General features: G+C 43.5%; 1 protein-coding gene across 8 annotated transcripts in view; it reads right to left on the minus strand.

Annotated features, from left to right (window-relative positions):
• Positions 1-23959, minus strand: part of LOC106607874 (CD2-associated protein) — a 108831-nt gene that overhangs the window by 31113 nt on the left and 53759 nt on the right. For 7 of the 8 annotated variants that reach the window (XM_014205331.3, XM_014205330.3, XM_014205329.3 and 4 more), the window contains 8 exons: positions 23691-23811; positions 23250-23428; positions 19995-20082; positions 19519-19613; positions 18158-18256; positions 17937-17993; positions 11158-11194; positions 9853-9915 (listed from right to left, as the gene is read on the minus strand). In XM_014205331.3, the coding sequence (XP_014060806.2) occupies positions 9853-9915; positions 11158-11194; positions 17937-17993; positions 18158-18256; positions 19519-19613; positions 19995-20082; positions 23250-23428; positions 23691-23811 (739 nt within the window). The remainder of the gene's footprint in view (positions 1-9852; positions 9916-11157; positions 11195-17936; positions 17994-18157; positions 18257-19518; positions 19614-19994; positions 20083-23249; positions 23429-23690; positions 23812-23959) is intronic. The other variant, XM_082976928.1, reaches the window with a different exon arrangement.

Consider the following 23959-nt stretch of genomic DNA (forward strand, 5'->3'; position numbering starts at 1 on the left):
ATCAGCTTTATTGGTATTACTGCTACTACCAGCAGTACTACACCTGCACCTGTCGATGACACAAGTTGTTCTGCTTCCACAAGCACATGCAATGCTAGCATCAGTAATTCTAAATTTCTTGTTAGCCCAGCTAGCATGGACACTGACAGTTGTGAATCTGATGCAGCCGAAGAGCTACTGCCCCCTTAACCGGGAAAGCACCGAACAACAGACAGGGACGTTGGACCATCGAAGAGGCTCAAATATGGAAACTGGAAACCAGGACAACAGGAGTGGATATAATTTAAGTACTGGACAGCTTTGTGACATCAAATGGACTTTGGTAATCAAGATGTGTTGGTACAGTGAGGGAAAAAAGTATTTGATCCCCTGCTGATTTTGTACGTTTGCCCACTGACAAAGAAATGATCAGTCTATAATTTTAATGGTAGGTTTATTTGAACAGTGAGAGACAGAATAACAATAAAAAAATCCAGAAAAACGCATGTCAATAATGTTATAAATTGATTTGCATTTTAATGAGGGAAATGGCTGGCCATGCTTTTCTCCTGGCTACCCCAACCCCGGCCAACAGCTCCGCACCCCTCGCAGCTACTTGCCCGAGCCTCCCCAGCGTCTCCTTCACCCAAATCCAGATCGCAGATGTTCTGAAAGAGCTGCAAAACCTGGACCCGTACAAATCAGCTGGGCTAGACAATCTGGACCCTCTCTTTCTAAAATTATCCGCCGCCATTGTTGCAACCCCTATTACCAGTCTGTTCAACCTCTCGTTTCGTCCGAGATCCCTTAAGATTGGAAAGCTGCCGCGGTCATCCCCCTCTTCAATGGGGGTGACACTCTAGACCCAAACTGTTACAGACCTATATCCATCCTGCCCTGCCTTTGTAAAGTCTTTGAAAGCCAAGTTAATAAACAGATCACTGACCATTTCGAATCCCACCGTACCTTCTCCGCTGTGCAATCCGGTTTCCGAGCTGGTCACGGGTGCACCTCAGCCACGCTCAAGGTACTAAACGATATCATAACCGCCATCGATAAAAGACAGTACTGTGCAGCCGTCTTCATCGACCTGGCCAAGGCTTTCGACTCTGTCAATCACCGTATTCTTATCGGCAGACTCAATAGCCTTGGTTTCTCAAATGACTGCCTCGCCTGGTTCACCAACTACTTCGCAGACAGAGTTCAGTGTGTAAAATCGGAGGGCCTGTTTTCCGGACCTCTGGCAGTCTCTATGGGGGTACCACAGGGTTCAATTCTCGGGCCAACTCTTTTCTCTGTATATATCAATGATGTCGCTCTTGCTGCGGGTGCTTCCCTGATCCACCTCTACGCAGACAACACCATTCTGTATACATCTGGCCCTTCTTTGGACACTGTGTTAACTAACCTCCAAACGAGCTTCAATGCCATACAACACTCCTTCTGTGGCCTCCAACTGCTCTTAAACGCTAGCAAAACCAAATGCATGCTTTTCAACCGTTCGCTGCCCGCACCCGCCCGCCCGACTAGCATCACTACTCTGGACGGTTCTGACCTAGAATACGTGGACAACTACAAATTCCTAGGTGTCTGGCTAGACTGTAAACTCTCCTTCCAGACTCATATCAAACATCTCCAATCTAAAATCGGCTTTCTATTCCGCAACAATGCCTCCTTCACTCACGCCGCCAAACTTACTCTAGTAAAAGTGACTATCCTACCGATCCTCGACTTTGGCATTTACAAAATAGCCTCCAACACTCTACTCAGCAAATTGGATGTAGTCCATCACAGTACCATCCGTTTTGTTACCAAAGCGCCTTATACCACCCACCACTGCGACCTGTATGCTCTAGTCGGCTGGCCCTCGCTACATATTCGTCGCCAGACCCACCTGTTCCAGGTCATCTATGAGTCTATGCAAGGTAAAGCTCCGCCTTATCTCAGCTCACTGGTCACGATAACAACACCCACCCGTAGCACGCGCTCCAGCAGGTATATCTCACTGGTCATCCCCAAAGCCAACACCTCCTTTGGCCGCCTTTACTTCCAGTTCTCTGCTGCCAGTGACTGGAACAAATTGCAAAAATCGCTGAAACTGGAGACTTACATTTCCCTCACTAACTTTAAACATTAGCCATCTGAGAAGCTAACCGATCGCTGCAGCTGTACATAGTCCATCTGTAAATAGCCCACCCAATCTACCTACCTCATCCCCATATTGTTTTTATTTACTTTGCTGCTCTTTTGCACACCAGTATCACTACTTACACACCGTCATCTGCTCATCTATCACTCCAGTGTTAATCTGCTAAATCTTAATTACTTTGCTACTATGGCCTATTTAGTGCCTTACCTCATGCCATTTGCACACACTGTATATAGACTTTCTTTTTTTTCTATTGTGTTATTGGCTGTACGCTTGTTTATTCCATGTGTAACTCGTGTTGTTGTTTCTGTCGCACTGCTTTGCTTTATCTTGGCCAGGTCGCAGTTGTAAATGAGAACTTGTTCTCAACTAGCTTAGCTGGATAAATAAAGGTGAAATAAAAACATTTTTTTTTAAATGATGCTTTAAAACGCACTGTTTGATGAAATTGTAAAGATACACAAATGACAAGAGGGAGTCTGACCGCAATTGATTTGATTGTGACGGGTCGGGCTCAGACTGTGTGACTAGCACCAGTTGTCTCTCTCTCGTCCCTGCTGCAGCGACCACCACAGAACATCAGTGTTTATCACGCTGTCCGTGTTGCTGAAGCTGCAACATAATTACCACCACTTCTGACAAAAGTTGTTACCAAAATACCTCATTTGTTTAGGAAAAACATTCTCTATTCCCTTAACCCGTGCTTTCTTTACGTGACACATGTATGCATTGCTTTAAAGAAAGACTTTATTCCAGCAAAGACTAAAAACAGTCGCATGCACTCGTGAATGCAATTGCAGACATGGAACGGTTTATTAATTGTTTACGCTAATTATTCAAGACGCTTTGCTATTTTATAACTAAAATGCTTGACTGCATATTAAATCATGATTGACTCATATGCTGTGTGATGACAGGAACAAATTAACTATTGATTGATACAGTAGCCTACATACAGTAAGTATTGAAATACAGGCATAAGTAAGTTACGCTATTAAGCCTAAACAGGATGCGCTCCTAGGCCTACAGCTCGATGGTGGTTATACAAGGCTGCTATACTAAGCCTACATTACATTTATTAAAATGGCCAATGACTTCAAGTCTGTATGTAGGCAGCAGTCGCTCTGAGTTTTCTGATGGCTGTTTAACAGTCTGCTGGCCTTGAGATAGATGTTTTTCAGTCTCTCGATCCCAGCTTCGATGCACCTGTACTGACCTCGCCTTCTTGATGATAGCAGGGTGAACAGGCAGTGGCTCGGGTGGATGTTGTCCTTGATGATCTTTTTGGCCTTCCTGTGACATCGGGTACTGTAGTTGTCCTGGAGGGCAGGTAGTTTGCCCCCAGTGATGCGTTGTGCAGACCACACCACCCTCTGGAGAGCCTTGCGGTTGTGGGCGGTGCAGTTGCCGTACCAGGCTGTGATACAACCTGACAGGATGCTCTCAATTGTGCATCTGTAAAAGTTTGTAAGGGTTTTAGACACATTTCTTCAGCCTCTGGAGGTTGAAGAGGCGCTGTAGTCAATGAACAGCATTCTTACATAGGTATTCCTCTTGTCCAGATGGGATAGGGCAGTGTGCAGTGTTATGGCGATTGCATCGCCTGTGGACCTATTCGGGTGGTAAGCAAATTGAAGTGGGTCTAGGGCAGGCCTAGGCAATTGCAGTCCTCGGGGGCCTGATTCGTGTCACACTTTTTCCCCATTCCTAGCAAACAGACCTGATTTAAACTAATTGCATTTTTAACTCAAGATCATAATTTGTTGATTATTGGAGTCAGGTGTGTTAGCTGGGGCAAAAGTGCGACACCAATCAGGCCCCGAGGACTGGAGTTGCTCAGGCCTGGTCTAGGGTGACAGGTAAGGTGGAGGTGATTACGATCCTAGACTAGCCTCTCAAAGCACTTCATGAAGACAGAAGTGAGTGCTACGTGGCAATAGTCATTTAGTTCAGTTACCTTTAACCTCTTGGGTACAGGAACAATGGTGGACATTTTGAAGCATAGTGGGGACAGCAGACTGGGATAGGGAGAGATTGAATATGTCCATAAACACACCTGCCAGCTGGTCTGCGCATGCTCTGAGGATGCGGCTAGGGATGCCGTCTGGGCTGGCAGCCTTGCAAGGGTTAAGACGTTTAAATGTCTTACTCACGTCAGCCATGGAGAAGGAGAGCCCACAGTCCTTGATAGCGGGCCGCATCGGTGGCACTGTATTATCCTCAAAGCGGGCAAAGGTGGTGTTTAGTTTGTCTGGAAGCAAGACGTCAGTGTCCGTGACGTGGCTGGTTTTCTTTTTGTAGTCCGTGATTGTCTGTAGACTCTGCCACATACGTCTTGTGTCTGAGCCGTTGAATTGCAACTATTTTGTCTCTATACTGACATTTCGCTTGTTTGTCACCTTCCCATGTTTAAATGTGGTGGTTCGCGCTCTCATTTTTGCGCGAATGCCGCCATCCAGCCACGGTTTCTCGTTAGGGTAGGTTTTAATAGTCACAGTGGGTACGACATGTCCTATGCACTTCCTGATAAACTTACACACTGAATCAGCGTATATGTCGATATTATTTTCTGAGGCTACCCGGAATATGTCCCAGTCCGCGTGATCAAAATAATCTTGAAGCATGGATTCCGATTGGTCAGACCAGCGTTGAATATATCTTATCACAGGAACATCCTGTTTGAGTTTCTGCCAATACGAAGGGAGGAGAAAAACTATTTGCCTGAAATGAGGGCGGGGAAGGGCCTTGTATGCATCGCGGAAGTTAGAGTAGCAGTGATCCAGTGTTTTGCCAGCGCGAGTACGACAGTCAATATGCTGATAGAATTTAGGTAGCCTTGTTCTCAAATTTGCTTTGTTAACAAAATCCCAAGCTATAATGAATGTAGCCTCAGGATATATGGTTTCCAGTTTGCACAAAGTCCAGTGAAGTTCCTTGAGGGCCGACGTGGTATCGGCTTGAGGGGGGATATACACGGCTGTGACAATAGCCGAGGAGAATTCTCTTGTGAGATAATACAGTTGGCATTTGAATGTGAGGAATTCTAGGTCAGGTGAAGAAAAGGATTTGAGGTCCTGTATGTTGTTGCAATTACACCATACGTTGTTAACCTGTTTAGGATAGGGCGCAGTATTTTCACGGCCGGATAAAAAACATACCCGATTTAATCTGGTTATTACTCCTGCCCAGAGACTAGAATATGCATATAATTGTTTGATTTGGATAAAAAACACCCTGAAGTTTCTAAAACTGTTTGAAGGGTGTCTGTGAGTATAACAGAACTCATATGGCAGGCCAAAACCTGAGAAGATTCCATACAGGAAGTGCCCTCTCTGACCATTTCTTGGCCTTCTATAGCCTCTTTATCGAAAATAGAGGATCTCTGCTGTAACGTGACATTTTCTAAGGCTCCCAGAAGGCACCAGAATGGGGAATGATGACTCTGCAGTCCCTGGGCGAAAAACAGTAGGGCTTTTGGAAAGTGGTCGTTCTGAGAACAATGACACGGGCCCGCGCGTGCATGTGAAGACTCCATTTTCTATTTTCAGTGTTTGAATGAAAACAAGGTCTCCCGGTCGGAATATTATCGCTATTTTGCAAGAAAAATCGCATAAAAATAGATTTTAAACAGCGTTTGACATGCTTCGAAGTACGGTAATGGAATATTTTGAAATTTATTGTCACGATACGCGCCGCCGCGTCACCCTTTGGATAGTGTCTTGAACGCAAGAACAAAACGCAGCTATTTGGATATAACTATGGATTATTTGGAACCAAAACAACATTTGTTATTGAAGTAGAAGTCCTGGGAGTGCATTCTGACAAAGAACAGCAAAGGTAATCCAATTTTTCTTATAGTAAATCTGAGTTTGGTGAGTGCCAAACTTGGTGGGTGTCAAAATAGCTAGCCATGATGGCCGGGCTATCTACTCAGAATATTGCAAAATGTGCTTTCACCGAAAAGCTATTTTAAAATCGGACACCGCGATTGCATAAAGGAGTTCTGTATCTATAATTCTTAAAATAATTGTTATGTTTTTTGTGAACGTTTATCGTGAGTAATTTAGTAAATTCACCGGAAGTTTTCGGTGGGTATGCTAGTTCTGAACGTCACATGCTAATGTAAAAAGCTGGTTTTTGATATAAATATGAACTTGATTGAACAAAACATGCATGTATTGTATAACAATGTCCTAGGAGAGTCATCTGATGAAGATCAAAGGTTAGTGCTGCATTTAGCTGTGGTTTTGTTTTTTGTGACATATGCTAGCTTGAAAAATGGGTGTGTGATTATTTCTGGCTGGGTACTCTCCTGACATAATCTAATGTTTTGCTTTCGTTGTAAAGCCTTTTTGAAATCGGACAATGTGGTTAGATAAAGGAGAGTCTTGTCTTTAAAATGGTGTAAAATAGTCATATGTTTGAAAAATTGAAGTTTTGGGATTTTTGAGGAGTTTGTAATTCGCGACACGCTCTATCATTGGATATTGGCGAGGCGTTCCGCTAGCGGCACATCTAGATGTAAGAGGTTAATCATGAAACATATACCCCCGCCCTTCTTCCCGATGTTTATTCCTGTCGGCGCGAAGTACAGAGAACCCAGGTGGCTGTACTGACTCCGACAGCATATCCCGAGAGCGCCATGTTTCCAGGAAACAGAGCATCTTACATTCCCTGATGTCTTTATGGAAAGCAACCCTTCCCCTAATTTTGTCTACCTTGTTATCTAGAGACTGGACATTAGCGAGTAATATACTCAGAAGCGGTGGGTGGTGTGCTCGCCTCCAAAGTCTGACCAGAAGGCCTCTTCTCCGGCTGCCTCTTCTCCGGCTGCCTCTTCTCCGGCTGCCTCTTCTCCGGCTGCGTTGTTTTGGGTCAGCCTCTGGAATCAGTTCAAATGCCCTGGGTGGTTCGGACAAACGTTCCGCTTTGGGAAAGTCGTATTCCTGGTCATTGTGACGCCACTCTGACATCTAATATTACATACAGCTGGGACAGCTGGGAAGAACTAACACTTAAGATTTTCTGGGCTAACAATGTAAGAAATAAACCATTAAAAAAAACAAAATACTGCAAAGTCTCCTAAGGACTAGAAGCGAGGCAGCCCTCTCTGTCGGCACCATTTTCCATATACAAATATGCAAACAGAAATGACAGTCCATCATTGCTTTAAGACATGAAGGTCAGTCAGTGCGGAAAATTTCAAGAACTTTGGAAGTTTCTTCAAGTGCAGTCGCAAAAACCATCAAGTGCTATGATGAAACTGGCTCTCATGAGGACCGCCACAGGAAAGGAAGACCCAGAGTTACCTCTGCTACTGAAGATAAGTTCATTAGAGTTAACTGCACCTCAGAATGCAGCCCAAGTAACAGACATCTCAACATCAACTGTTCAGAGGAGACTGCGTGAATCAGGCCTTCGTGGTCAAATTGCTGCAAAGAAACTACTACTAAAAGGACACCAATAAGAAGAAGAGACTTGCTTGGGCCAAGAAACACGAGCAATGGACATTAGACCGGTGGAAATCTGTCCTTTGGTCTGATGAGTCATGCCATGTCTTCTTGAGATGCAGAGTTGGTGAAGAGATGATTTCTGCATGGGTGGTTCCCATCGTGAAGCATGGAGGTGGTGGTGTGATGGTGCTTTGCTGCTGACACTATCAGTGATTTATTTAGAATTCAAGACTCACTTAACCAGCATGGCTACCACAGCATTTTGCAGCGATACGCCATCCCATCTGGTTTGCGCTTAGTGGGAATATAATTTGTTTTCAACAGGACAATGACATAACACACCTCCAGGCTGTGTAAGGTCTATTTGACCAAAAAAAGAGAGTGATGGAGCGCTGCATCAGATGACCTGGCCTCCACAATCGACCGACCCCAACCCAATTGAGATGGTTTGGGATGAGTTGGACTGCAGAATGAAGGAAAAGCAGCCAACAAGTGCTCAGCATATGTGGAAAAGCTGGTTGAGAGAATGCCAAGAGTGCGCAAAGCTGTCATCAACGCAAAGGGTGGCTACATTGAGCAACATTGTCTAGGAAAAGGTACCAACTCAACAGCACACGGATGTTTCAGAACCGCGGACAGTGGCCGCTATCTGTATTTGTTATAAAAACACTTTTATTTGTATTAGCGTTGCACTATTGTTCTTTTGTAATATAACCATATACAATTTCAGCAGCACTTGTCTTCGAGCGATTGACTATGCCATCCCCACGGCCTCCACAATGGATTAGTCCACTCAGACAGGTGCGATTCAGACCGGTGTACAGTACACCATGAATTATAATTTTTTGCTACTGCTCGACTAAATAAATCTCGGTCGGCCAACACCCTATTGACCAAACAATCGTCCAGTCGACTAAATGGGGTCAGCCCTAATTCAGTGTCTGTTTTTTACCCATCTACCAATAGGTGCCGTTCTTTGGAAGGCATTGGAAAACCTCCCTAGTCTTTGTGGTTGAACCTGGGTTTGAAATTCACTGCTCGACCGAGGGACCTTACAGATAATTAATTGAATGTGTGGGGTACAGAGATGAGGTAGTCGTCATGTTAAACACTATTATTGCACAGAGTGAGTCCATACAACTTATGTGACTTGTTAAGCAAATTTGTACTCCTGAACTTATTTAGGCTTACCATAACAAAGGGGTTGAATACTTAATGACTCAAGACATTTCAGCCTTTCATTTTTTATTAATTTGTAAAAAATATAATTCCACTTTGACATTATGGGGTACTGTGTGTAGGCCAGTGACAAAATCTCAATCATTTTTTAATTCAGGCTGTAACAACAAAATGTGTAAAAAGTCAAATGGTGTGAATTCTTTCTGAAGGCACTGTACATAATGTCTCTTACACAATAGGTGGAAGAAATCATAGAATTTCTATAGGATAAATAAATAAAACCATCCATAGTATGTGTGAACTGGTAGCCAATCTGATAAATTGTCCAACGATTGTATTAAACTTTAATTGTATACACCTTTACTTGTTAATAAAAGGAAAGCTGAAGAAACAAGTGTTGTGTTTATCCAGGAGGACACATTTCCCAACATATGAAATAAAAAGATGAGACTGTGCTCCTCTTTTAATACCCTGAGGTATGGTAGGGTATGGCTAGGACTGGTGCTACTGCTGCTAAACTCCCACTGATTAAAAAGTCACCGCTGTAGCGAGGGAACCAAGACCAGGTCAAAAGCACATTAGCATAATCACCATCGCCCTTCAAGCTGTTCTACTGTCAAAAAGTGGATCCCTACCGTTATCTGTATGACAAGTGTCTGTCGAGACAGGGTCCAAATGCACAGGCAAATGTCGGCTTTCTCCTTGACACTTGGTACGAACACTTAGTAAATCAAGACCTGCATGTCTATCGGCAAACAGAGCAAACTCTCCTTTGGTGTTACGGATGAGACTGACTCCCCCCCCCCACACATAAACCCAGTTAGGGCCAGGTTGAACTGCAACGCCGCTAAAAAAATATATATGTGATATCGGAGAGGATATGATTGGTGGGGTGGGCTCTCATCCGGAGAGCCACATGTCCCTTGGAGCAGACGGGGCTGATTGGGAGGTGGGAGGTGTTGTCTGCAACCTTCACACCAACTCATCTGCTGGGGCACAAGTGCTGCACCCAGGGGGGAGAGGGGAGAGGTTTCTCACCCCTTAATGGGAAAGGGCAGATAGGTGGAAGGGAGGGAAGAGGGCGACCCTTACCTCTTTCCTCAGGATGGGGATGCTGGGGCTTCTTGTCGGCGCTCGGGACCTCGGGTTTTCGAGCTGAAAAGCGAAGCATGTTTCCGTTGTTTAGTAACGTCCTCCTCTCTTTACCGTCGATCTATGAGTCTATGAGGACAGCCACTCGAACACAGAGCAAACTGAACAGATATTCTGCAGACAGGCAGGAGGATGTGGAGACAAAAGTGTTTCCTGTGCCGACTAAAGGGAGTACAGAAATCTTTGCAGTGCTTTTTGCAAGCGCCTGTAACTTCAGATGTGGGTGTGCTAGATATGAGCCTTTCGTTCAATCAGTCTTAGCACCCCTCTCGGAAACAACAACCTCAGAAGAGAAAACATTATTTTTTCCAATCAAGACAGATAGCTAGGTGAATGCCGGTGCTATGTAGAACAGCCAAGTACCTTCGACAATTCGGAAAAGTAATTCAAATCTAAATACAAATGTGAGCACTTAGAATGAATGGGCCTAGTCATTAATCCGACACCTTGAGGGCATTAGGGAAGTCTCCATGCCTCCAGAGATCTAGATCTATGGCATAGTTAAAACCCATTATACCGGAGGTTTTGTATCTCCTCTAACAGCCGCAGGGATGAAAGCCCTAGGAGTCTGCTATGTGAGACTACATTGTGCTATCAGACAGGAGTCAAAGGATCCTAAATACCAACATGCATCACGTCTCGGTCGGCCTTGGCAGTTCGGCTTAGATCTGGACTGAGTTTACTACTTGGTAGTAAACAAAGTTGGGAAAGTCTTAGATGTTGGTTTCTTTGCCCTGAATCTTGAACCCCTTGGAGTCGTAGCGCAACACAGCCATCATCTCAACTCAAGGCATTCTTAATAACGCACCAATTTAGGCATCCTCTCGGGAGATTTACAGCAATTGCCACTTATGAAAATCTTTGAGTGGCGTTTAAATCTATAAAGCATCCCCTAACCAAGCATTCAGAACTGGAGATGACAATTATCTGGTGGATTTTTCACCTTGTCGGCTGAGGGATTCGAGCAAGTGACCTTCGGTTACTGGCCTAACACTAACCGCTAGGCTACCTGCCGCCCATGATGTTAGGTGACAGGATGTGCTAATGGACACAGGCAGAGGTACACGTTTATGTTTGTCTGCCCATATTGTTTGCTACTGTACTAGAAAAGACTCACGTGGGGATGTTTTGAAGATAAGTCGCCCGCTGCCTGCCTCTCCATTAACTGATAGTGATCTACTACTACACATGCTCATCTACAGGAGATTGATGATGGTCACATGTTCCTTATGAAACAGGCCTTACCTATGCTTTTTGATGGTGGCGGCGGCTTCTTGAGTCTCTGAAAAACACAAAGTGGGTCAATGTGACAAAGAGGACTTGTCATTCATCTACAGTAGCCCTCAGTTTAAACATCAGACTCCCAGCAGACACACCATGATGGCCAACAAGTACAGAGAGAAAGAACACTTTCTTGCCCCACTGAATTAGGTTCATTCAGGGAATATGTTAATAAGTACAGTACTTAATAAGGTAACAAGTCAAGCCTTTTTCCAAAAGAAAAGCAACCCAGAATACCTTGTTACGGGTCAACAAGGCTGATGAAAAACAACCCAGAACGAATTTGAATTGGCCACACCTCAAGGGACGCAGAATTTGAATTACATTTGAATTGAAGGAAGAAGAAATTAATTCAAACCAATTCAACTAAGACATGAAATATGAGTCTCATTCATTTGACTAATCATTTATCAAAAGGATATACCACTTATTAATGTAAAGAATACACATAAAAATTAGTTTGATTAGAACTCAGATGTCAAACCAACAGTATTTTTTCTTTGTCATGAGATGTTAGATTGTTCCCTTCCATACTAGTGTTTGATCTATGTATTCTGTATCACGGCCTGGTATGGCAACAGCTCCACCCTCAACCGGAAGGCTCTATTATCTATCCAGTTGCCTAGTCACTTTACCCCTACTATATGCACATCGCTACTTCAGTTACCTTGTACCCCTGCACATCGACTTGGTACTGGTACACCCTGTATATAGCCATGTTATTTTTTTACTCATTATTCACTGTGTATTTTTCTCCTTGTGTCAAATCACCCCCTTCCCTTTGTCCCTCCATTTGCACGTTCACACGCGCTTCCGCCATATGCACAAGTGTCCCAAAGCTGAGGGAGTGAAATGGTGAAGGGGCTAATTAATCCCTTCGATAACAACTTAGACCGAGTCAGCTACACTGCCGGCTTCAGAGCGAAGTGGTATCCCATAACACACTGCATCCTTTTTAAGTTCGCGCAATTTCACACAAAATAGTCATCCCTAATTATGAGTCACCTGTATTTGTTTTTTTTAACTGTTACTGGGGGTTTATATCTACAGGGGGAATTTTCTCATTTGAAGGTCATGCTTGTTTTATAATTTAAAAGTGCAACATGAATTGCATTATTCAAGTCATGAGTGTGTCCTGAAATTGATTGGTTTATTTGATCCCTTGCCACTCTTGAAGTCACCGTCTGAGTTTCATCAGCAACATGTGACAACGGAGCGCCCTCCAAGCGAGTTGGTAGGGGTGAGGGGGTGGTTTGTGAACACTGAAAGACAGTAGGCCTAGGGTTAATTGTTTGTTCAAGGGGACACAATGTTTTCATGTTTTTTTTAAGTGCACAACTAAATTCAATTATTTTGGGGCAATTGCTCAGATGAATTTCACATTTAACAAAGAAGGCAGGGTCTGTTCAACAATTGTTTGTTGCTCCAGAGAATGACAACCCTTTGCTGTAATCTTTACAACAATGTTTGGATGCTTTGGTCTTCATCAGTTTCTTTACATTCTTCCCAATTCATGGTATTATTTCTGCCTGACTTCTGTGATACATTTGAACATGCTTAGACTTTATTCTTACCTGATATCTTTCCAATTTAAACCGTATATCAATAGCAACACAGGGCTTCCTTACTGTAAAGTCATGTGCCAGAGATGCAGATGTCACGACAGCTGTTCCAGGGAGCCAGCCTGAGCAATGCATTGGGCCGAATCACTGATCTACAAATCACCTTGCACCTTAGATAGAAAGATTAAGGAATCTGCACAGCGCCTTGCTCAGGCCCATCAGTGTGTCAGAGACTAGAGGGCTGAGGAAGAGTGATGCCAGGCATCTAATGCGGAGGCCAAAGCATGAGTCAGAAGAGAAGCACATGCTCCAAATGAACACAACAAGCAATTATGCTCAGTTTCCATGAATAACTTACACTGATCTTAATCTTGCTCATCTTAAAATGTGCTTTAATGTCTGTCCTATGGAATTACATTAAGTCGTTAATAGATGATGCCAAGCAGTAAGACACCGCAGTAACACTGACAGCTTCTAGGCAATAAGTATGCGCTTTATATTCATAGCTCAGATTCAATACATTTGTAAGTCTTTCCACAAGCCCAATGAGATCATTCTATTATAGTGTGACGACAACTTACATGGCAACTTTCCATGTTAAGGCTATACCTGAGAATTAATTGTAGACCAACGTTGGTAGTCAAGAGGGAACTAGCAATCTTTATCAACAGCATCAGTGGGACACCTATGAGTGGTGGATTAGGAGGTTTAAAGCTCCGTCTTTCTCTTGTAAGTAAATGTCATGCAGTGATAATAGGATGGATACAGCCACAGGCCACTGCAACATTTCAGATTGACAATGCTCCTTGCCAGCACCACAAAAGACGCATACCGGAATATGTATGCTGTAACAATCCACACTGGGAGTTTATACCATACTGGCAAAAACTATTTAGAAATAGAGAGAGAGATGGAGAGAAAGAAAACAAGAATGAAAACAGAGGAAGAGAGAGAGAGCGAAAGAGACTGACCTGGTAACCTCTTAATGGAGATCTGTTTATGGCTGCCCTCTACTGAGCATCTATCAAACTGAGAACATACCCTTCTCATCCCTCCCTCTCATGAACATTTGACCAGCGTGTGTTTCTCAACAATCACATGAGCCAGTGCTCATCACATTCCCTCTGCCTAGGCCAGGGCCTTAAATAAAGGGCAACATTGAGCTAATTTATGGAGTAAAAACTCTCCTAACGCTCTGGGCCAGAAGACTGTGCTCCACCACTGCTTCACCCATTGACCTACATGTGGAGGGGCAGAGCAGCGTGTTCTCTCCACAGGGCCGTGACACGACACAACAACAGCCACTGTGTGGGCCGATGAGGCAACAACGGCCAGGACTCTTTGCCATGGCGATGGAACTAGTTCAAGTACCAGGAACTTTAATTACGATTAAAAGGAATCTTCTCCGAAATTCAACTTTAACAAATGACTATTTAGCTGGAGGATACTTTTTGACCAGAAGGAATTGATACGGTACACTTCTCTTTGAACAGAACAGCTGTGAGCAATGTTCCCTCTAAGCTGTGCGCATGCTCGGGCGCAGCTTCCCCAGGACTGCCGCGCAGATGAAATACCAGCCCGCAAAGAGATGCACGAGATTGAACTACCCTCAACTTTAGTAGTTTGGCCTGTTAGTTTACATAATCAACGTATCCCTCCAATGTGGGAACTGTGATCAAATCAACATATTTCCCACCTTTCAATGCAACATACTGAAACAAATCTAACAAGACTGTCTGTGATTTTGATGTAGGCAGAGCGCATCGTCTGAGGATTCTATTGACAGCACAACGCATGAAGCCACGTGTGCACATTTATTCATATTCTTTGCTGGTTAATATCCCAGATTGCTTCCTACAACAGCACAAAACGTGTACATTTCTAGCCATCCTTGAAAATCGAGTCAGAGCTTTTTAATGTCTTAAAGGGGCAGTATTGTATTTTGAGACATGCTTGAATAAGCTAAGACACCAATAGGCAGAGGGTAGCAGCCATACATTGTCTGATTCACTATAATAATAGTATGGGGATAATAATACATTTTATTTTGTAAAATCTCATTGAACGTAGGCTACATTGAACAACACACATTGGTTACTACTGTAGGCTGTATCATAGAAACGTTATTAGATGCATTTTCTCCATTGTTTTTGATGGAATGCCATTCTGGTAGACCTATATCAGGAATGCAGGCCCGCCCCAAAAAAACATATTTTTGGGGGAACTCAGTTGGAGTCTCAACTTCCTGTTGAGAGTTAGAATAGTAGAATATACAATGTGCAATTTAGACATTTGGTTGTGCATCAGCAGTTTCTCTCTCTCAATTAGCCATGTCAACTAAAAGTTTTTTGGTAAATTAGTCTAGCTATCTAAACTGGTAGTAATAATAGTTGAACTACCGACCGGGGCCCCCAATGATTTTGTTAGGCCGTCTCACTCCGAAATCATATTAAAAACTGCATTTCTACATTTCTTCCCCACCCTATGACAGAATTTGTAGAGTTGCAGGGAATTACCTGTAAAACTGAAGAAAAATGCTCCACCCCATGGCAAAATTATTAGAAATGCATGAAATTAGTTATAAAATTGCTAAATCTTTTACATCAAACTTGCTTTAAAACTGCAATGTTTTCTCTATGCCCATAGCAAAATGTGTAGAGGGGGGCCGCTAAAATGTTTTGCTTGCAAGGTGCGGGGGGCCCCTCAACAAAATGTAACTTAGGACCACCAAAAGGCTAGGTCGCTGACTGCATGTGTGGGTATGGCTATGGGTACGCAGACCCGCAAGCCACTGTGGCCCCTCATGTTAAGTTCAGTTTTTCTGTGGCCCACGCCCCTATCAACAAGCAGCATACCACCCTGCATCCCACTGCTGGCTTGCTTCTAAAGCTAAGCAGGGTTGGTCTTGGTTGGTCCCTGGATAGGAGACCAGATGCTGCTGGAAGTGGTGTTGGAAGGCCAGTAGGAGGCACCCTTTCCTCTGGTCTAAAAAAAATATATCCCAGGACAGTGATTGGGGACATTGCCCTGTGTAGGGTGCCGTCTTTCGGATGGGACGTTATATGGGTGTCCCGACTCTCTGTGGTCACTAAAGATCCCATGGCACTTATCGTAAGAGTAGGGGTGTTAACCCCGGTGTCCTGGCTAAATTCCCAATTTGGCCTTCATACCATCACGGTCACCTAATCATCCCCAGCTTACAATTGGCTCATTCATCCCCCTTTCTCTCCCCTGTAAGTATTCCCCAGGTCGTTGCTGTAAATGAGAATGTGTTCTCAGTCAACTTACTTGGTAAAATAAGGGTAAAATAAAGAAGTTATTTTTGAAGGGGTCTTAGCTAGAGACAAGATTATAACTGTGAGAGCTCAGTAACTACAGTTGAAGTCGGACGTTTACATACACTTAGGTTGGAGTCATTAAAATTCGTTTTTCAACCACTCCACTTTGTGCATGACACAAGTAATTTTTCCGACAATTGTTTACAGAGATTATTTCACTTATAATTCACTATATCACAATTCCAGTGGGTCAGAAGTTTACATACACTAAGTTGACAGTGCCCTTTAAACAGCTTGGAAAATTCCAGAAAATGATGTCATGGCTTTAGAAGCTTCTGATAGGCTAATTGACATAATTTGAGTCAATTGAAGGTGTACCTGTGGATGTATTTCAAGATCTACCTTCAAACTCAGTGCCTCTTGCTTGACATCATGGGAAAATCAAAAGAAATCAGCCAAGACCTCAGAAAAAAATGGTAGACCTCCACAACTCTGGTTCATCCCTAGGAGCAATTTCCAAATGCCTGAAGGTACCATGTTCATCTGTACAAACAATAATGCGCAAGTATAAACACCATGGGACCTTACAGCCATCATACCGCTCAGGAAGGAGACACATTCTGTCTCCTAGAGATGAACGTACTTTGGTGCGTAAAGTTCAAATCAATCCCAGAACAACAGCATAGGACCTTGTGAAGATGCTGAAGGAAACAGGTACAAAAGTATTGATATCCAAAGTAAAACGAGTCCTATATCGACATAACCTGAAAGGCCACTCAGCAAGGAAGAAGCCACTGTTCCAAAACCGCTATAAAAAATCCAGACTACGGTTTGCAACTGCACATGGGGACAAAGATCGTACTTTTTGGAGAAATGTCCTCTGGTCTGATGAAACAAAAATATAACTGTTTGGCCATAATGACCATCGTTATGTTTGGAGGAAAAAGGGGGAGGCCTGCAAGCCGAAGAACACCATCCCAACCATGAAGCACGGGGGTGGCAGCATCATGTTGTGGGGGTGCTTTGCTGCAGGAGGGACTGGTGCACTTCACAAAATAGATGGCATCATGAAGAGGAAAATTATGTGGACATATTGAAGCAACATCTCAAGACATCAGTCAGGAAGTTAAAGCTTGGTCGCAAATGGGTCTTCCAAATGGACAATGACCCCAAGCATATTTCCAAAGTTGTGACAAAATGGCTTAAGGACAACAAAGTCAAGCTATTGGAGTGGCCATCACAAAGCCCTGACCTCAATCCTATAGAAAGTTTGTGGGCAGAACTGAAAAAGTGTGTGTTAGCAAGGAGGCCTACAAACCTGACTCAGTTACACCAGCTCTATCAGGAGGAATGGGCCAAAATTCACCCAACTTAGTGTGGGAAGCTTGTGGAAGGCTACGCGAAACGTTTGACGCAGGTTAAAGAATTTAAAGGCAATGCTACCAAATACTAATTGAGTGTATGTAAACTTCTGACCCACTGGGAATGTGATGAAAGAAATAAAAGTTCTCTACTATTATTCTGACATTTCACATTATTCAAATATAAAGTGGTGATCTCAACTGACCTACGACAGGGAATTTTTACTAGGATTAAATGTCAGGAATTGTGAAAAACTGAGTTTAAATGTATTTGGCTAAGGTGTAGGTAAACTTCCGACTTCAACTGTATTATGTATGAATATTTAGAGAAAGCATAAGTCTCAGTCTAAAGTGAGTGATGACTTACAGAGCCCCTTGACAAAGACCACACATTATGGTGGATCCAATATCAGCAGAATATTCCCAGGATACCACTCTCATCATAACTGTGTTTTATATCAATGGAAGAAGCCCATATGAATTTGGTGAACATACACCAACACCATGTACTCTAACACAAGCATGTGGACAGCCCAGCGTACCTCTTCTGCTTCCTGCTTGGGAGACAGTTTGACTGATCCTCTTGATGTGGGAGCTGGCTGCAACATGAAGACAGTTTTTCATAAAAAAAGATATCATATTTTTATAACTAAACATGTATGATCATAAGACAAATGACTGACTTCACACACAGGCTACTAGAGGACAAAAGGCAACTAGGGAACACATATGGGTTCTGACATTACTACCACTTTTATCTTACCTCTTTGTCTTCATCTGACATAACAGCCACAAAGTTGTCAGGAAAGACGCCCTCTTTCCCTCCGATCTCCCCTCTCCACCACCCCGGCTCCCCCGTGTCCTGAAACATAACAATAACTTTATTGTTGAAGCACTTTTCAAACATTATGATGAAAAGGCTAAGATAAAAACACAGAACATCATAATACAGACAGTTGGGAGACGGGAGTCTGAGAAACATTCTAAATGTCTGCATCAGGCCATTTTGTAATCAAAATAAATTCTCCATCTACTCTGAATAAACAATGATTATTTTCATTCGATATAAATCAGCCTCACTTCGTGTTAGACGCAGCGTTCACATATGCAGCGTTTACTGTGAATGCAGTCTCCGCGAACGAAGAAACATTGCCTTTAGATTTCAAATCAAGTTGAATGCAGCCCTTGAACATCAATCTGCTAAATGGACACTAGATGGCGCTTACACATCTTGATATATCCGCAGCGAAACATGATCTTTCATAATGCGTCTGCCTTAAATAACAAACCATGATCCGAGAGACACATCATCTCTTAATGGTAACTCAACCTGTCCAGACGGACTAGCACTATGTCTTGACTGCGTTCCCATTCAGGGCATTAATGCTTTTCTTCAGGGTGTGAAATTCAAGTCCCCAGTCTCTGGCCAACATCAAGGGAAGCTAACTGCCATAGATCACCTACTTGCTATGACGACAGCTTCCTCTCATCATACTGCTTCCAAAACATAGCAGGGTGCTCGTTGGTGATCAGCGTTGTGTTTAGAGGGCTTTTTGAAATGGAGAGGTACTATCTGAACTGGTCCAATAAGAGGATAACCCATTTTCTTTTTCTAAATGTCGTCGTGCCGACAAACTAACCAGGTCTGCCTAAATCCCAATACAAAGCATTAGGACTAAATACTCAAATCTGTCCCTGGGGTCCTGGTCCAGTCCTTGCTCACAACATTCACCTAGGTCACTAGGGAAGAATAGACAGGCAGGGTTGGAGAGTGTGCAGTAAGATGGATGACTATACCTGGGTCTAGTCTGGGGGTGAAATTAACACACTGAGGACCACGGTCTGTGAAGGACCATGTTGACCAGGACCAAATAGATAATGCCTGGTGTTAATATGTGGCACATTTGCCAGGCTTAAAGTGTAGCCACAGGGCAGGAAATATAGATCCTCTATCTAGTTACCTCTCTCCCTTACAAGAAAGACAGTCATGTAGTCTGTTTGAAAACTTTTTTGACTAGCAAATGGAGACTGTTGAAATAGTAGCAGTAGTAGGAGCTTTAAGCTTCTCCACTGAGTATAGGCTAGGGCCACGGGCTTGTTGCTGGTCAGTGTGGCTTTACTTACCTTACTCAATATCTGTATGACGTCACCATCTTGCAGTGTCAGTTCGTCTTCGTTTGTGGACTCAAAAGCAAAGGTGGCCTTGCAGTATTCTTTTACTGGGGAAGGAGGAACAACACTCTGCATTTCTCAAGAAGTCATTGACAAACAAACCACACACACAGAATACATGAACACGTGTCAAGTAATGGATGTGATATGTTTATTCCTAGTGATACCATTCCCACTGGCTAATCCTAACCCTGCAATTGGCTTTAAAAAGTTGAACACTTAGCTAGGTAACAACGGTGTGATTGTAGTTACACATTCCCTCACAATAAAACAGTATATACCCTGTGAACCTACCCTCAATGTAAGAACATGTAAGAATCACAATAAAACACTATACATGTTGTGTTATGATGATCAAGTGTAATGTCTGAGAACGCATAGAACAGTCACTTCTAATCACAAACACTGGGACTAACACTCGCTCTTACCTTTTGCTTTGCTGTCCCCCTCTGCTTTCTGTGAATCTGTCGTGTTGGAATGGGCGGGCTTTGCGGCAGATGGTAATGATGGGATTGGCTAAAATGAAGCAAACCACAGATGGATTTACTGACATGATTGGATGCACAGCACAATGCCCAGATGGTCTCCACCAGATCCCTGACCAGAATGAACACAGAGCCATCAGCAGACTCACTGATTGGTCAACAGACAGTGTGTCAGTCAGCGTGCAGGTCAGTGTTTGTGAAGAGTATGCCAGTCTACTACAGACTATGTCACATGGGTTAAGAGTTATGCTAAAACATATACCAACATCAGAAAGCTTGGGATGGGAAAGAGTCGACATGGAACAGCCTTTGTTAGTTGTGGAGCGAGCAGACAGACAAGTGGTAGAGCCAGGCAGGCCTAAGGTAGTCTGTTTTGTCTCAGATGAAAGGAATTGAGAGCAACAAGCTGTTGAGTCACGAGCAGAGAGAGAGAGCAGAGAGAGATGCATCTACTGATGGAGTGTGTGTGTGAACGACAGCGTAATGGAATATGCCATCTTGTAAGCTGTGGGACGAAGACTGAACCAACGCTGCCATGACAAAGGGGGGGAAGAGAGAAGAGTTTCAGAGGGGGTTAAATGGATGCTGTAATCTACAGAGTGCTATTAGCGGGGCTATTAACGCGAATAAAAAAATAATCTGGATGCGCAGCTGCAGTTTGTCTGTAAACACACCGAAATATCTCCCTCAGAAACGCACTGAAATACTCTACATGAGCAAAAGTATGTGGACACCTACTCGTTGAACATCTCATTCCAAAATCATGGGCATTAAAATATGGAGTTGGTCCCCCCTTTGCTGCCATAAACAGCCTCCACTCTTCTGGGAAGGATTTCCACTGCGGGGACTTGCTTCCATTTCAGCCACAAGAGCATTAGTGAGGTTGGGCACAGATGTTGGGCGATTAGGCCTGGCTTGCAGTCGGCGTTCCAATTCATCTCAAAGGTGTTCGATGGAGTTGAAGCCAGGGCTCTGTGCAGGCCAGTCAAGTTCTTCCACACCCATCTCAACAAACCATTTCCATATGGATCTCGCTTTGCGCACGGGGGCATTGTCATGCAGAAACAGGAAAGGGCCTTCCCCAAACTGTTGCCACAAAGTTGGAAGCACAGAATAATCTAGAATGTTATTGTATGCTGTAGTGTTAACATTTCCTTTCACTGGAACTAAGGGGCCTAGCCCGATCCATGAAAAGCAGCCCCAGACCGTTATTCCTCCTCCACCAAACTTTACATTTGGCACTATGCTTTGGGGCAGGTAGCGTTGTCCTGGCATCCGTCAAACCAAGACTAATCTGTTGGACTGCCAGATGGTGAAGCGTGATTCCTCACTCCAGAGAACGCGTTTCCACTGCTCCAGAGTCCAATGGCGGTGAGCTTTACACCACTCCAGCCAACACTTGGCATTGCTCATGGTGATCTTAGGCTTGTGTGCGGCTGCTCAGCCATGAAACCCATTTCATGAAGCTCCCGACAAACAGTTCTTGTGCTGACGTTGCTTCCAGAGGCAGTTTGAAACTCAGTAGTGAGTGTTGCAACCGAGGACAGAAGATTTGTACGTGCTACGCACTTCACCACACAGCGGTCCTGTTCTGTGAGCTTATGTGGCCTACCACTTTACGGCTGAGCCGTTGTTGCTCCTAGATGTTTCCACTCCACAATAACAGCACATACAGCTCTAGCAGGGCAGAAATTTGACGAACTGACTTGTTGGAAAGGTGGCATCTTATGATGGTGCCACATTGAAAGTCAGGGCTCTTCAGTAAGGTCATTCTACTGCCTATGTTTGTCTGTGGCGATTTCATGGCTGTGTGCTCGATTTTATAAGCCTGTCAGCAACGGGTGTGGCTGAAATAGCCGAATCCACTAATTTGAAGGGGTGTCCACATAGATTATATATACAAAAGTATCTCCCTTAGAAACACACAGAAATATCTCATTCAGAAACACACTGAAATTTCTCCCACAGAAACACTGAAATACCTACCATAGAGACACACACTGAAACATCTACCTCAGATATGACGCCAGGAAACTAGGTCAGTCAGAGGGAGCAGGGAAACTGCCTGCCTGCCACCCAAACAATTAGCGAACAAAACAAAGCTGAAGAGAGGGAAAGGTTGACAAAGTAAGCCAACCCACACTACACTGCGCCACCTCTCCCAGGACTTAAACAAACACTCAGGGGGTTCCAAAAGGCCAGCGACACCTATGATTACTCCTTCACGCAACACTAAACAATACCGACTGTGTAAAGGTGGCTGAACTCAGAATGTTAGCTAATGTAAAACAAGTTCATAAACCAATATTATTCAATGTAAAATTATTTCGTACCCCAGCATTGGTGTCAATGCAATCCATTTCTGACATGATTCTCAGTATCAACATGCTAACCATAAACAGTGGAGTAAAGTACTTAAATAAAAATACTTTGAACTACTTAAGTAGTTTTTTTTGGTATATGTACTTTACTTTTTATAGTTTTGACAACTTACTTCACTACATTCCTAAAGAAAATAATGTACTTTTTACTCCATATATTTTCCCTGACACCCAAAAGTACTTGTTACATTTTGAATGCTTAGCAGGACAGGAAAATGGTCCAATTCACACACTTATCAAGAGAACATCCCTGGTCATCCCTACTACCTGATCTGGCGGAGTCACTAAACACAAATGCGTTGTTTGTAAATATTGAGTGGAGTGAGCCCCTGGCTATCCGTAAATTAAAAAAAACAAGAAAAACCGTGCCGTCTGGTTTGTTTAATATAAGGAATTTGAAATGATTTATACTTTTATCAATTTCATTGACTTTGATACTTAACTATATTTAAAAGCAAATACCTTTAGACTTTTACTCAAGTAGTATTTTACTGGGTGACTTCCACTTTTACTTGAGTCATTTTCTATTAAGGCATCTTTACTTTTACTCAAGTATGACAATTGGGTACTTTTTCCACCACTTACCATAAGCATTCCTTACTGGTTTTATACTGTTATGTAACATATGACAGTTGGAAACTTTTTAGACATTTAAAAAGCATGCCTATCTTCCTCTCAATTGTGAATTAGTTCTCAGAGGACTTCGGCCTATTTTAATGGGAAGTATTTAAGCCTTATCGGGACCTGTTGAGGTCCATGACACCATGTAAGTGAGTTCTCAGACAGGCATCTCTCAGTCCCGGCTTAGCTCACTTACTTTGTCTTTTTTCTCTTCTCCCTCTGAGCTGGGCAGGCGGACCTTCAGCTTGACTGAGCCTTCCCTGAAGATGTCCCCGAAGCCCACCCCCCGGATCTTCTTGGGCTGGGCGATCACTCCGTTGCCTGGAGAGGGGTGGATGGGAGTGGGGAGAAGCAGAGCTTCTTTACCGCTACCGTCTGTGGGAAGGACACAACGTAAAATGTGAATGGAACAAAACAAAAACGTGCAGAAACACGTGCATGTGTATACGCGCATGAGAAGAACACACGCTCGCCCACATACACAAACAAAGACAGGCACTATAGCCTCTTACCTAGACACAGTAATACAAACAGAAGCCTGGAGATCCAGCAAAAAACCTAAATCCTTTAGCAGCTCTAACTTGTTATGACATGCTCTGATTGAACACGAGTCACGCTCTGTTATCGCCATTATTACCAGTTTCATCTGTTACGTCGTTCGTTTCTTCATCTTCGTTCGTCTCAATCTCTTTGACGAAGTTGGAGGGGAACAGTCCTGATTTGCCGTTCATGGTTCCACTCCACCAGCCTTCCTCTACCTGGAACAACCAATCAGAACCCTCTGAATACCTGATGTACACATCTAATCATCTTAGAATAATATACCATATACATCACCAAGTTCCAACATTAGCCTATTGCCTAAGGCTAGTGCTGAGCGAATAGTGCTTTTTGAGGTCGGTTTAG

The sequence above is a fragment of the Salmo salar genome, chromosome 06, assembly GCF_965601325.2.
Source record: "Salmo salar chromosome 06, fSalSal1, whole genome shotgun sequence".
NCBI lineage: Eukaryota > Metazoa > Chordata > Actinopteri > Salmoniformes > Salmonidae > Salmo > Salmo salar.